This window comes from Heloderma suspectum, chromosome 5, assembly GCF_057233095.1.
Source record: "Heloderma suspectum isolate Gila_16-S chromosome 5, 16-S_ref, whole genome shotgun sequence".
Taxonomy (NCBI): domain Eukaryota; kingdom Metazoa; phylum Chordata; class Lepidosauria; order Squamata; family Helodermatidae; genus Heloderma; species Heloderma suspectum.
In genome coordinates, this window is record NC_139462.1 from 38,371,612 (window position 1) to 38,386,957 (window position 15,346).

The following is a 15,346-nucleotide window of genomic DNA, read 5'->3' on the forward strand; positions in this document are numbered from 1 at the left end:
GTGGAGAGTTCTGACAAAATGTGGTCCACTGGAGAAGGAAATGGCAACCCACTCCAGTATTCTTGCCAAGAAAACCCCATTTTGGGGTATCACAAGGCTAAAAGATATGACGCCGGAAGATGAGCCCCTCAGGTCGGAAGGTGTCCAATATACTACTGGGGAAGAGCAGAGGGTATTTCCAAGTAGCGCCAGAAAGAGTGAAGCGGCTGGGCCAAACCCGAAAGGACACTCAGCTGTGGATGTGTCTGGTGGTGAAAAGAAAATCCGATGCTGTAAAGAACAATATTGTTTAGGAACATGGAATGTCAGATCAATGAATCAAGGTAAGCTGGAGGTGGTCAAACATGAGATGGCAAGATTGAACATCGACAACTTGGGAATCAGTGAACTAAAATGGACAAGCATGGGCAAATTTATTTCAGGTGACCATCATATCTACTACTGTGGGCAAGAATCCCTTAGAAGAAATGGAGTAGCACTCATAGTCAACAAAAGGGTGGGAAAAGCAGTACTGGGGTACAAACTCAAAAATGATAGAATGATCTCAGTACGAATCCAAGGCAAACCATTCAGCATCACAGTAATTCAAGTCTATGTCCCAAACACTGAGGCTGAAGAAGCTGAGGTTGATCGGTTCTATGAAGACCTACAACACCTTCTAGAACTAACACCAACAAAAGATGTCCTCTTCAACATAGGGAATTGGAATGCTAAAGTAGGAAGTCAAGAAATCACTGGGATAACAGGCAAGCATGGCCTTGGTGTACAAAATGAAGCAGGACAAAGGCTAATAGAGTTTTGCCAAGAGAACACGCTGATCATAGCAAACACTCTTTTCCAACAGCACAAGAGGCGACTCTATACATGGACATCACCAGATGGTCAATATCGAAATCAGATGGATTATGTCCTTTGCAGCCAAAGATGGAAAAGCTCTATACAGTCAGTAAAAACAAGACCTGGAGCTGACTGTGGCTCAGATCATGAGCTTCTTGTTGCAAAATTTCGGCTTAAATTGAAGAACATAGGGAAAACCACTAAACCATTCAGGTATGACCTAAATCATATCCCTTATGAATATACAGTGGAGGTGAGGAATAGATTTCAGGGATTAGACCTGATAGACAGAGTGCCTGAGGAACTATGGACAGAGGTCCGTAACATTGTTCAGGAGGCAGCAACTCAATCCATCCCAAAGAAAAAGAAATGCAAGAAAGCCAAGTGGCTGTCTGAGGAGGGTTTACAAGTAGCTGAGGAAAGAAGGGAAGCGAAAAGCAAGGGAGAAAGGGGAAGATATATCCAACTGAATGCAGAGTTCCAGAGAATAGCAAGGAAAGACAAGAAGGCCTTCTTAAATGAACAATGTAAAGAAATCGAGGAAAAGAATAGAATGGGAAAGACTAGAGATCTCTTCAAGAAAATCGGAGATCTCAAGGGAACGTTTTGTGCAAAGACGGGCATGATAAAGGACAAAGAAGGCAGGGACCTAACAGAAGCAGATGAGATTAAGAAGAGGTGGAAAGAATACACAGAAGAACTATACAGGAAAGATCTTAATGTCCCTGATAACAATGATAGTGTGGTCACTGAACTTGAGCCGGACATCCTCGAGAGTGAAGTCAAGTGGGCCTTAGGAAGCATTTCTAACAACAAAGCTAGCGGAGATGACAGTCTTCCAGCTGAGCTATTTAAGATCCTAAAAATGATGCTGTTAAAGTGCTGTACTCAATATGCCAACAAATTTGGAACACTCAACAGTGGCCACAAGACTGGAAAAGGTCAGTTTACATTCCAATTCCAAAGAAGGGCAACGCCAAAGAGTGTTCAAACTACCGTACAGTTGCGCTCATTTCACATGCCAGCAAGGTTATGCTCAAAATCCTACAAGCTAGGTTTCAGCAGTATGCGAATCGAGAACTACTGGAAGTACAAGCTGGGTTCCGAAGAGGCAGAGGAACTAGAGCTCAAATCGCCAACTTTCGCTGGATCATGGAGAAAGCAAGAGAATTCCAGAAAAACGTGTATTTCTGCTTCATTGATGACACCAAAGCCTTTGATTGTGTGGATCACAACAAACTCTGGCAAATTCTTAAAGAGATGGGAGTACCAGACCACCTTATCTGTCTCCTGAGAAACCTGTACGAGGGTCAAGAAGCAACAATAAGAACCAGACATGGAACAACCGATTGGTTCAAAATTGGGAAAGGAGTACGACAAGGCTGCATATTGTCGCCCTGCTTATTTAACTTAGATGCAGAGTACATCATGAGAAATGCCGGGTTGGATGAATCACAGGTCGGAATTAAGATTGCCGGGAGAATTATCAACAACCTCAGATACGCAGATGATACCACCCTAATGGCAGAAAGCGAAGAGGATCTAAAGAGCCTCTTGAGGGTGAAAGAGGAGAGTGCAAAAGCTGGTTTGAAACTCAATATTAAAAAAACTCAGATCATGGCATCTGGCCCCATCACTTCCTGGCATATAGAAGGGGAAGAAATGGAAGCTGTGACAGCTTTTATTTTCTTGGGCTCCAAGATCACCGCAGACGGTGACTGTAGCCATGAAATTAAAAGATGCTTGCTCCTTGGGAGGAAAGCTATGGCAAACCTAGACAGCCTAGTAAGAAGCAGAGACATCACCTTGCCGACAAAGGTTCATCTAATCAAAGCTATGGTTTTCCCATTGGTAATGTATGGCTGTGAGAGCTGGACTATAAGGAAGGCTGAGCGCCGAAGAATTGATGCTTTCAAACTGTGGTGCTGGAGAAGTCCCCTGGACTGCAAGGAGGTCAAATCAGTCCATCCTAAAGGAAATCAACCCTGAGTGCTCATTGGAAGGACAATACAGAAGCTGAAGCTCCAATATTTTGGCCACCTAATGCGAAGAGAAAACTCCCTGGAAAAGACCCTGATGCTGGGAAAGACTGAAGGCAAAAGGAGAAGGGGATGGCAGAGGATGAGATGGCTAGATAGCATCACTGATGCAATGAATATGGACTTGAGCATGCTCTGGGAGACAGCGGAGGACAGGAAGGCCTGGCGTGTTATGGTCCATGGGGTTATGAAGAGTCGGACACGACTGAACGACTGAACAACAACACATTGCATTAAACGTATACTATGCAGCTCTGTTTCTGTTTTTATTTTACTCAAAAGTAAGTGCAGGGGCCCTGATCCAGATTGGGACTGGGAAGAGGAGGTTTAATCCTCAGTTCTCCATCTGTGACCGCCCCCCCTCCCCAGAAGATTCCCCCCTGGCATGGCACCAATGGGGGATTTAATACTGGTAACTGCCACGCAGGGACAATTTTCAGGGGTGTCACAGCTAGAGATGGAAGGATTAAAAAAATCATCCCTGCATGCTGTGGTCCCAATCTCAATCAAGGCACCCCGCACTTACTTTTGAGTGAAATAAAAACATAAAGAGAGTTGTATGCTACGCATTTAATGTAACAGCAAGCATGGCCCTAAGACATTTAGGTTTCAAAATTCTATTGTGAGGTCTATAAAACCAGAAATTACAGGCTTTTAAAATCTTCACAGACCAGTTGGGTATAAATGTTCACTTCAGTTTAGTCAGGCGCCAAATACATTTCAAATCTGGACAGAATGCTTCAGAAAATGACTGAAAGAACCATGGCATCTCCCAGTACTGAAATTCAAGATGCAATCACAGTTATTCAAGCATTAAAAAGGAGTTATATTAGTTTTATTTATATATTATGGGAATGAGATCTGCACACCTAACTTCAATTACGGACAGAAGCAAGGACAATGCATAGTGTGGCTCTGAAAAGGAGAGGAATGTCTTAACAATAGCTTTGAATGGTGAAAATAATTAGCCTTCCAAGCAAGCATAACCGCCACTTAGAATTTCTTTCTTCTTTCCTTGTAAGTTTCTCTACTTGGTTCAAAGTTATGCCCCTAGCAGCACCATGCCTTTGAAAAAGCACAAAAACTGCTGTATACTGTCTTGAGGAGCCCTGAACACATCACCCCAGTATAAAAGGTTTCCTAGCAGTAGTTTCACCCATCACCGTTTTCTAGTTACAAGCACAGCAAGAATCTGGCTCACTGCTCCTGCATCTGGCAGGAAAGAGGGGAAGGAGAAGCAAAAATGATTCGGATAGATATCCTTATAGTCCAAGCAACCTTCCATGGTTACCAGAACGATGGAGAGCCTTTTGGCAACCTCTATTATTATATGGAATAAAGCCAAAGCTCAGAAACATCACCATCAGCTCACATGGAACAGTTAGCCCTTAATCATTGTCTGGCTTTCTTTACTATGTAACTAAAATGCACAATTAAAGCATTAGGTAACATGGTGGGAATCCTGTAGAGAAAATATATGGTCCTGAGAAAATAACATTAATCTTTCATGTATTCCCTAACACAGCATTCCTGAATCAGTGCCCTTCCCTGACTCCAGCTCCTATAATCCCCAGCCAACATGACATTTAACAATTGGGAGGTGGCATGGCTGGGCATCCCTTGCTCTTCCTTTTCCTCCTTGTTGTTGCTGCTTGTTCACCTCCGAACAGTGACAAGAGTAAGGAGAAGGAGCACCATCCTTTACTTGCCTGGCCTTCTTCTGGGCAGTGGTGCAAACTGGGCTGCCAGGGGCAAGGAGTTGAGCCCACTTAGGACAGCTTGGCTTAGTCTCCCCCACCCTGCCTCAAAACGGAAGCCAACACTGCCAGGGCTTTTGGGAAAGCCAAAGGAAGTCGGTGGGGGGAGAACACATCTCTCACCATTCTGACAATTGTTTCCTGGAACCAACTGGTGCTTCTTCTATTTTTACTATGATGCACAGATGTAAAGTGAAACAACTGGTATTCTCACCATGACGGTATTTTCTCCTTTGTTTCGCTATCTCAGCTTTAAAATAAACAAACAAAATCCAGTCCAATGAATATTGTGTTCCTGTTGTATTACTAATTCTAAACTTATGTTCAGGATGCTTGGAACAAATTGCTATTTCAAAAAGGCAAATATTGAGGACATGCATGGCTCCTATTTATAGAACTATAATTTGTTAAAATCCACCTACCATTTGCTTTATTAGAAGCTCATGCAGATCTGACAAAAAAACAGGTGGGGAAAGCTGGAAGGCTTGTTTAGTGAAACTGGGATTTTTTTAATGCAGCAAACCACAACCATTCTGAAGTATATTGCTACCTAATAGCAGAAATTCTGAATTTTAGTGTGCAGTAATGTGTGTAGCGTGGACTACATTTACTCAAATATTTCTTATAGTCTATGAAATCATTTTTGGCTATTGCTTCCTGAAGACACTGTCTACAACATGCAGGGTAAAAGCAGCTGATAAGCATAATTAGCTTTGACACTCCGTTCGATTTAGTTTTGCGCTAAGTACGAATTGCCTAGTCAGGGAAGGGGAAGTGTAACATTTTTGTTAATATGCTTACCCGAGGGCCCTGATCACCTTGATCTCCCTGCAAAGTGGAAAGATGAGATGATAGTTTTAACACAGCATCTGTGTGCTAACCCAGCTCTCTCAAATAATCTCACATCATACTGCTCCAATAACCACCAGTTAATATCAGGACGGCTTCCTTTTATTTTGTTAGTGGCAACAGCATGCTGACTCACCTTCTCGCCTTTTGGACCAGGTGGGCCCTGAAAGAAAGAAAATATAGTCATCAACAACTTGTGGATACTCTTAGCAAGCCAAAAAGGCCTGGTTCTCTCAAGCAGCAGAAATGATTGGTTCAGATGGCAGATGGGGGTAGATCTAACAAAATGCTCTTCTATCCAGTGGAGGCCGGTGGCTCCAATGTCAGTGGGGTGGTGAATCCGGTCTGGCTTTGCACCTTGGATAGCTTCTTTAGAGTTCTGACTGGTTCTGACTGAAACCCAGACTGGATTGACCACCCCACTGACACTGGAGTCACCAGCCTCCACAGTTTCCATATAACAACAACAAACCCTGCACAAAGAGAACTAGCATATTGTGAAGACCAGCTCACACACAGGTTTACCACCTCAACTGCTGCTTGTGAAAACACACCGAATTTGACCCTGAAAGTAGCATGCACAAACTAATAGAAAGATCAGACAGAAGGCAAGAACTTCCAAAAATTAACCCTCCAGAAGATAAACCTGTTTCCTCAGCGTGATGGATATGCTGCAAGCAAGTCAAAGGAGAAAAACAAGATGCCCCATAGCTGAGTCATCATTTAGTTCAACAGTCCAGATGGCACAAACAAATCAGTATTTTTAGGCTTGGTTTTAAGGGAACGTACCTGGCCACTTTGAGGCCAATTCAATTATCATTTCACTGGTGCAGTATAATTTAAGCTTAAACAACCGAAATAGCATATTCCACAAAAAGTGAGTGATGATGTGAACAGGAATAGCAATGTAGTCGAGTTGAGTTGAACAGAATAGTAATATAGAGGTCTGAGTAATTTGAGTGACTTCATTATGGCTATGCATCTTCAGTAATCTTTGCGTAGGGGCTTGGACCATGAAATGCCTTTGCAAACGTAGCTAATGGAGATTCAGTTTTATGACTTTGTCATGAATGCTGACACTTTTTATACAGCACAACAAAGGAAAGTGTTTCATTCTTAAATATTTCTTTACCCAGAAGTTTTATTTAAAGTGATAGCATAGCATAATGCAGTGAAGAAAAATATGTTTGCCTTTTTTATAATTTAGGATATTATTTCCTTCATCAATTTAACAGTACTTGACAAACAAAATGGCAGTACAGTTGTTTGCTAGTACTGGGAGTCAATCTACAGTCAGGGCCAGAAATACTGGAACAAGGATAACTGTTTTGGCAGTTGGCCTCTGTACACCACCACATCGAAGTTGAAAGGAAACACACCCAGATGGGAGCGAAGTCAGGGCTTGCAGCTGTAATTCAAGGGGTTGGACAAAAGTGGGGCACTAACCATTCAGGAAGGACAGCCAGTGGCATACACACACACCCGACGTTGGTGGCTCATAAGTAATGGAACAAACCAACATCATTTCAAACTTAAGGATCAGCTTTAATACCTGGATGAAAATCCTTTGCAGCCAATGACTGCCTGAAGTCTGGAACCCATGGACATGACCAAATGCTGAGTTTCCTCCCTCGAGATGCTTTGCCAGGCCTTGACTGCAGCTGCCTTCAGCTGCTGCTTGTTTGAGGGTCTTTCTGCCTTCAGTCTTGTCTTCAGTAAGTGGAAAGCATGCTCTATTGGGTTGAGATCAGGTGACTGACTTGGCCATTGAAGAACATCCCACTTCTTTGCCTTCAGAAACTCTTGGATAGCTTTTGCTGTATGTTTTGGGTCATTATCCACCTGCAATATGAAGCGGCGTCCTATCAGTTTGGCAGCATTCGGCTGAATCTGAGCAGAAAGTATAGCCCTATACACTTCAGAATTCATCCTGCTGCTTTTATCAGCAGTCAGGTCATCAATAAACACCAGTGACCCAGTTCCATTGGCAGCCATACATGCCCATGCCATAACACTGCCTCCACCATGTTTGACAGATGATGTGGTATGCTTTGGATCATGGGCTGTTCCTTTCCTTCTCCATACTTTCTCTTCCCATCATTCTGGTACAAGTTAATCTTGGTTTCATCAGTCCAAAGAATCTTATTCCAGAACTGGCCAGGCTTTTTTGGGTGTTTGCTGGCAAAGGCTAATCTGGCCTGTCCCTTCTTGAGCGTTACCAGTGGTTTGCACCTTGGTGTGAAGCCTCTGTATTTACATTCATAAAGCCGTCTGTTGACTGTAGATGTTGACAATGACATGCCTACCTCCTCAAGAGCGTTCTTGACCTGGCTAGATGTTGTGAAAGGGCTCCTCTTCACCATGAGCAGAATTCTGTGGTCATCCCCTTTAGTTGTCTTCCGTGGTCCTCTAGGCCTTTTGCTGTTGCTGAGCTTGCCAGTTCATTCCTTCTTTTTCAGGATGTTCCAAGCTGTTGTGTTGGCCACTCCCACTGTTTCTGCTATCACTCTGATGGGTTTATTTTGTTTCCTCAGCCTAATGATGACCTCCTTCACTTGCATGGATAACCTCTTTGGACCTCATTTTGGGAGTTCCAGTGAACAGCTACCAAATGCAAATGTAACACTCAGAACCACCTCCAGGCCTTTTATCTGCTTGATTGGTCATGAGGTACCCAGGAAACAGGCCACATCTGGCCATGCAGCTGCTTGTCAGCCATTCGTTCCATTACTTATGAGCCACCAACGATGGGGGTGTGTATGCCACTGGCTGTCCTTCCTGAATGGTTAGTGCCCCACTTTTGTCAAACCCCTTGAATTGCAGCTGAAAGTCCTGATTTCACTCCCATCTGGGTGTGTTTCCTTTCAACTTCAATGTGGTGGTGTATGGAGGCCAACTGCCAAAACAGTTATCCTTGTTCCAATATTTCTGGCCCTGACTGTATTTACCAGTGTTTAAGCCATTGTATTTTGCCCCAAACAAACAAAAACTAGGTCTCCTAATCTATAGTTTTGTTTTGCTTGATGATCTAACATACATTTCAGATTACGTGGTGTTGGTTCAGGTCCTATTTACACTATTATGGTGAATGATAAAAAAAGTAGGCCTGTCCACAGCAAGGTGGTCATGGGAAATTCAGCATCATGTGCTAAGGTTAGCAGATTCTGACAGTTAACAGAAACTGCAGAGTGGTTTTGAGAATGATTGATAAAATTTTTTAAAAAACATGCATAGAGTGTTTAAAAAGTCACTGCTTTCTCATTAGGATGCTGAATTAAGATGTACCTCTCACATTCAGAATAATTTGATTCCGTGAACAAGATTTATTCAGAATTAATACCTTGTGGGTCATGTAATAGCAAACTGTGACTTTTTTTCTGACTGAATATTTGACTTGCTTCTTAAGTAAACAATGTTTCAGATGATCATATATTTTATTTCCAAAGTTCAGGGGAGAGTGCCTGCCCATATGTGGCCAAAACAACAGTTCCCATGCCAAGAAGGACAGAGCAGGCAAACCACCCCAAAAGAGCTTCATAAGAACTCGGTGCCACAGAATGCTAACTAACTGAGAACACCTGCCAAGGGGGAATGGAATGGAACAGCTGGAAAGAGAGGCAGGAGGAACAGACACATAGATAATTTAAAAAGTATAGAATGAACCATGTAATTGTATGCATGTCATTGTATGGATAGGTCTTTTCCTGGTTCACAATGACAAGCTGTTTGTAATTGTCCTCAGGGACAGAAGTGAGCTGTCCAGAGAAGAAATGGTCAGAATGGATGAATCCATGATTTTAAGGTATCTAGTATTAGGCACCTGTGTCCCCACCCCTTCTTCATGAACCCCTCCCACCAAAGGTAGCAGCAAAGAGATGAGTTCCTGATGTTTTAAACTCAGTTCTTATTTACTGTGAAACTTAAAAAAAAAATAACCCTACTAATGCAAATTCCAAAGCAAATGCAGTTTATTGTTCATATTGAAGATTAGAAGGGGCTGTGTCTGAGACTAGGAGACAGTAGCTTGTAACAGCCCTGCAATGTCATAAGAAAAATAGACTAAAGCTGGAATCAGGGAAGAAATCACTGTTTTTTCTTCCCGCAGGGTGTTGCTCATTGCATGTTACACTATCATACCTTAATTGGGTTTGCAGTTAAAATTTACCTTAATACCATGAACAGACATTGGCAGGGAGATGTGCTGAATCATGAGAAGTAATACACAAAGTCTTAGAGGAACGGCCACATTGTTGTGCTTTTTGCAATATTATTTTCTCTCGTGTCTCTTCTGTGAGCTCTGAAACTTAAGTGGTGCGGTTTTGACTATATTGAATTTGGCTATGTTTTTAGAAAAGCATTAAGCTAGATGCTGCATAATGCCAACATCTTGCTTTGGATCAAATCGGCAAATGCTCATAAAAGTTTTTGGTGGTCTTATATAGCTTTCATTTCTCTCACAAAACTACTTCCTCTACTTCTGTCCCCGTGGATTCTTCAAACGCTTTATGGAACCCAGAAAAAAGCCTATTCTTTTGTTTTTGTTTTGATCTCAGTTTTCAGTGCAGTTGAGTTTTCTTTTAAGCTCCCAGGATGGGGGCAGGTGGTTCTTATTCTATTATATATAAAAATGTGCCTGATTACCTAGTAGGTGCCAAAACCCAATTTTAACGTAATATGTCCATTTTGGTTTATTATTTAGAACCTAATTAAAACAGAGTATATTGCATTCTTATTGCATAAATATTAAGATATTCATTCACCCCATACACGGTCCAGGTAACAGCAGCGTATAAGGGACTACTCCATTTACTGCAAATGATATCCTCGCTCACCAGAGGCCTTGCTTTGTGTGATGTCACGTGCCCACTCCTCCCACTAATTTTGGTGGCTTTACCCTTTATAGAGCTTTGCCAACCCTTAGGCATAAAAGCAAGGGAATCCTATCCTATGGTTATTCTGAAGCCTCATGCATCTGCATCGTCTGCTTCTACAAAGGCTTATATTTTCTTTTTCTGCTGCATTTAATTGAAAACCACACAATGAAAGTTCTAATGTAGCTTTTATGGTGAATGGACTTTTAAATATTCCATTCCCACACTTTCTGGTGGGCGAGCGAGTGTGTGCAGGAGAGTGGGTTTTGAGGAATTCTCAGAGGATCCTAGGAGGGAGAGAACTAAGGTACAGTGCAAATGTGATTGTTTCAGCCAGCACTTTGCTCAGGATCTAACTACATGTGATGCTATGTGATCAGCAATCACATCACTATTTTTTAAAATTCAAAAATACATTTTAATTATTTTAATTAATAATTAAAATTATTTTAATTTTTTAAATTAAAATAATAATTAGGTATGGAAGCAGGATGACAATCATCAGCACCACGGTGCACAAGGTGGGAAGGTTTAAACTTTAATTCCCCAGCCGCAATTTCAGTAAAAATTGCACAAACACACATACCCTGGGGCAATTAGTGCCCAGAAAAAAACCCTCAATTGGCACAAAGGAGTTTTTTTCCCCCCCTTAATGTTAAATGCTGCATGTTGAGGGGCAATTTTTACTGATAACAGAGCTAGGGGAAGGAAGGCTTACACTTCCCCTCCCTATGCGCTGCAGTGCCAATGATTATCCCTGCTCCCATGCCTGCTGTTTAAATAAAACAAAACTAATGTGATTGCTAATGACGGTGTTAGCATTACGCCTAGTTAGGTCATTGCTCAGTTCATAAATAAGACCAAAAGCATTGGTTTCACTTCCAACCTCAAAATATTTTATAACATTTCTAGGTGACTGAAGCCTCATACAATTGGCTCATTGGGACTGGGGGCCCAAGGCGGACCAGAAGGAAAACTTTCTCCCTCTTTCTCCCTCTGCTCTATAGTCTAAGGCCTATTTAAACAGGCCTTGCCATGGCTTCAGCATTTGACTGGGGAGGAATTTTACCTGCATTCCAATTGGCAATATGGTGCAGGTTTTTCACCTTCCCCATTGGTAGATTATTTTCTGTTGTAAATAAGTAGATCTGCACTGTAAGTAAACTCTTCTATATAGGCGCAATAGGCATTGGGGCTGGATCCGTTGGTGGGGATCCATGGTGGGGATCCCCTTAAGGGATCTTGGGCGGAGGAGACACCAAGACCAGGTCAGCATGGGGGCTGCAAGCTTGCCACCTCCAGGGCGGTGGGAAAGGGCCCATGTTAGCAATCTAAGGCATGGTGAACCTCTGACCCTGCCGTCCATCACCAATGCTCCTGGTATGCATGCTAGGAGAGGGGAATTGGCAGGCAGGCTGCCTGCTGACATGACCCATGCCCTATGTCTCCACCAATCCTATTCAAGCTGAAACCAATAAAAGTTATGGCTAATTTTATTAACCCATCTAAGTCTGTGTGTCCACTTTTGTTCCTTCCCCTCCCGCTGCTGCCCAGATCTAACTGGACGTGGCCTTACACAATTACAACAGTATAATGGAGTACAGCGAGAGACAACACACTTGGCACTGTCACCCCCCTGTTGTGTCCCCTGTTGCTCGTCCCCACCACCTTCCATGCAGTGGATGGGGAAGGTCTGAAGCAGGGAGGTGGCTCTATACATGGAGACTCCCCATGTGATTTAAAACCCCACTTCAGACCTTCACTATCCAGTGCATGGAAGGCAGTAGGAACAGGCAATGGGGATGCAACAGAGGCGGCAGGACCAAAGTCCTTCTCTCTTCCATGTAGTGAATGTGTATATAGTGAAGGGAAATAAAAAAATACTTAAAATAAATAAAGTGGGCTGGGAGAGCTTCAATCCATCTGCAGCTCCTTCTGTTCAATGCCAGGGTGCAATTACGTGCTCTTGACAAAAGGCCAAATGAGATAAGATGTTAATTGCATGAAAGCAATTAAAGTTCACTTAAAGCAAATGTAAATAGCTGCAGGGGGTCCCATGGCATCAGGGCCATGGACGGGGAAGAAAGGGTTACCTTCCCCAAAGCTGTTATTAGCTGCGTGAGGGAACCTCAGAATAGCAGCTTTGGGGAATGATTTTTATGAGTACCATGGGGACAGGGAGGGGTTAAACTATCATTCTCTGCCTTCCATGGTCCCACCCTTGCTCACCCCGCCCCCACTCCTGCCCGCATGGTGGGTATTTAGATTTTTTTAAATGTGCACATTAGTTGCTTTCACACAATTTAACATCACATCTAGTTTATCCCCAAAAATACCCTAGTCCAGCATTTTTCAAGATTCCAGCTGGCACTAGGTATCCACAAGCAATTGGCCAATGACCCGCTACAGGAACACAATCTATGTTTGGTCTCATCTGTTTTAGGAAGATTAAGGATGTACGAAACACTTAGCTGGTTTCGTCCAGGGACATCTGTGGTGGGGGGGAGGTGCTCTGTCCCTCCCCCCGAAATTCTCCCTGGCTGGCTCCACTCCGTGGCGACTCCATGGAGCTGCCGGCTGGGGCCGCCTGCAGCCGGACATCTGGCCACTGGGCTGCGCAGGGACGCAAATGGCGGCCACCGTAGCCGCTGCCATTTGCGTCCCTGTCTTTCACCGTGATAGGCTATGTATATATTTACGTAACCTATTACGGGAAAAAAAGGGGACGCAAATGGCGGCCGCTACAGTGGCCACCATTTGCGTTCCCTTTTTTTGCCGTGATAGGCTATGTAAATATTTACGTAGCCTATCACAGCCTCCGCAGGGATGCAAATGGTGTCCCTGCATTAGCTGTGATAAATACTTACGTAGCCTATCACGGCAATAATGAAGAAGCGAATGGTGGCTGCAGACGTGGCCGCCATTCGCAAAGCAGCGCAAATGGACCCAGGTAGGTGCTCCGTTTCGTGCGCCTTTCACGGGGTGGTGGGGCAGGGGGCTTTGTTCCACCACGGATTTCGGGGGGCCAAATGCACTGAGATCTGTGGCGGAATTCTCCAACATCCCTAAGGAAGATATCTAAATGCTAAAATATGTTCTTCTATGGGTTCATGGGAGAAATTTGTTTTCAATTTAATACTTCACCAAGTCTTTGGCATGCCCGGTTACTAGTCCCAATGGAAGCAGTTCACTCGTTAGGTGTGCCCACTGAGATTATACGAACCCCTTGTTCACTGAATCTTAAAGAAGTATACCCATTTTCCTTTTTCAGATACTGGAAAGTATGCTGATAGGATTCAATAGCAGGAAGAACTTCAATTGACTAGGGTATAGTATTATTGTTAATATATATTCATGGCAGTCACCAGAAATGACTACATTGAAATTCAGGAAGCAGAACAATAAATCAGCCAGCCACAAAGCTGCATGAGAGAGAGAAGGAGGGAGGGTGGGTGTGGAGAGAGAGAGAAATGAACCCCCCACACAAGCAGTCCAAAAGGAATCAAGGATCTGCCTTAGAATTTATAATAGAAGAACTAGAGACTATGCAGAGAATTATCAAAGTACTCTGTCCTACCTTTCCACAGAAGACCAGTGTTTATTACAATGTCAAACTCTGCTAAGCTTAGGAAGTGAGCTACAGCTATAAACGGATTTATAACTTCACACCTTTCATTTTGCGCTGAAGATTAAAGGGGCCATGAAGCAACGGAAGAAGGAGGGAAAAAAGAAATAAACAAGAGGCTGCTGAATCTCTCGGTCAGCCCCACTTATTAGAAGGTCACAGCCATGGGAAAAATTGCTTTACTTTTTCTGAAGGCATCTTTGTGATGATATCTTTATTACTGAGCGCTTTTCTCAATGGGTATGAATGTTTGCCTGAGCTGCATTGAGGGAGCCTGTTGGGCAAGAAGGCTTGATGATAATCACAAGACTCAACCATATGGAAGCAATTAATGTAGCACAGGCCTGAAAGAAAAATAGGAGTGAGGAGGAGGAGGCTTAAAAAAAAGACTGATTAAGTCAAATGGAATTTAAGGCTTATAAGATTGCTGGGATGGGGGAAGTACATTCTGGCTTTGTTTTCTAATGTAACACAATATTAAACAAAGCAAAATAGCACCCCCTGCCAATCAAAGCAATGAAATCCTTTCTCTGCAAGGATTTTTGTGATCTTAACATACCATTACATTTTCTTCACTGTCGTATGCTTCCATTTACTCATATAAGGTGAGATGAAGTTCACAATGGAATATTTCATTATTTTAGCTTAAATTTGTAAAGCAGATCCCATGTCAAGAGATTCTTGGAGTTTGGTCAACTGCCCAGAGATCTGAAGCACATCTCAACGGCACAAGACCCAACTTTCTATCTTTTCCCTTCAAATGTCGGAGAATGTTTTAAATATGAGGAAGGTAACAATCTTGTAAATGAGAAAGAAGGATATCCAGTCTCAAATACACTTCTGGGATTCAAATTCTCAAGCACATAAGTAACATTCCAGTAGAGTACAGAAAGGCCAACATATTTAGAAAACTGACTGCTGTCTTAGATCCATTTGTCATTTCTAGACCAGAGGTGAGCAGAAGGTAGACCTCCAGATGCTTTGGACTTCAACTTCCAGAACCCCATCCAGCATGGCCAATGGTTAGGAATACTGGGAGTGGAAGTCCAAAACATCTGGAGATCTACTTTCTTGCAACCTCTTCTTAAAATGAAGGAAGGATGCCTCTTGTTATACCTGCCATCTGTGCACCAAATGAAAGCAAGTATGGCACATTAAGGTGGATGGCATTCTCAGTGGTTTCTCAACAGCTATGGAACCACCTTCATGTAAAAGATCTCCAATACTATGCATTCCTTTAGTTTTTAAGGCAGGTGTAGGGCAACATATGACCTGCAGACTGCATGTGGCTGTGCCACCCCTGAAGTTGGGGGGGGGGGATGGCATCCATGGTGGCTGCAAAGCGGCAAAAGGGTCAAAATTAGCTTG

At 43.0% G+C, this 15,346-nt stretch overlaps 1 protein-coding gene across 1 annotated transcript in view; it reads right to left on the bottom strand.

The window, feature by feature from the left end:
• Positions 1-3,564: 3,564 nt before the first annotated feature.
• LOC146343795 (uncharacterized) overlaps positions 3,565-15,346 on the bottom strand; it is a 302,424-nt gene continuing 290,642 nt past the window's right edge. The window contains exons 4-6 of the mRNA XM_084859755.1: positions 5,619-5,645; positions 5,435-5,461; positions 3,565-3,654 (exon numbers count right to left, since the gene is read on the bottom strand). Of these exons, the coding sequence (XP_084715881.1) occupies positions 3,565-3,654; positions 5,435-5,461; positions 5,619-5,645 (144 nt within the window). The remainder of the gene's footprint in view (positions 3,655-5,434; positions 5,462-5,618; positions 5,646-15,346) is intronic.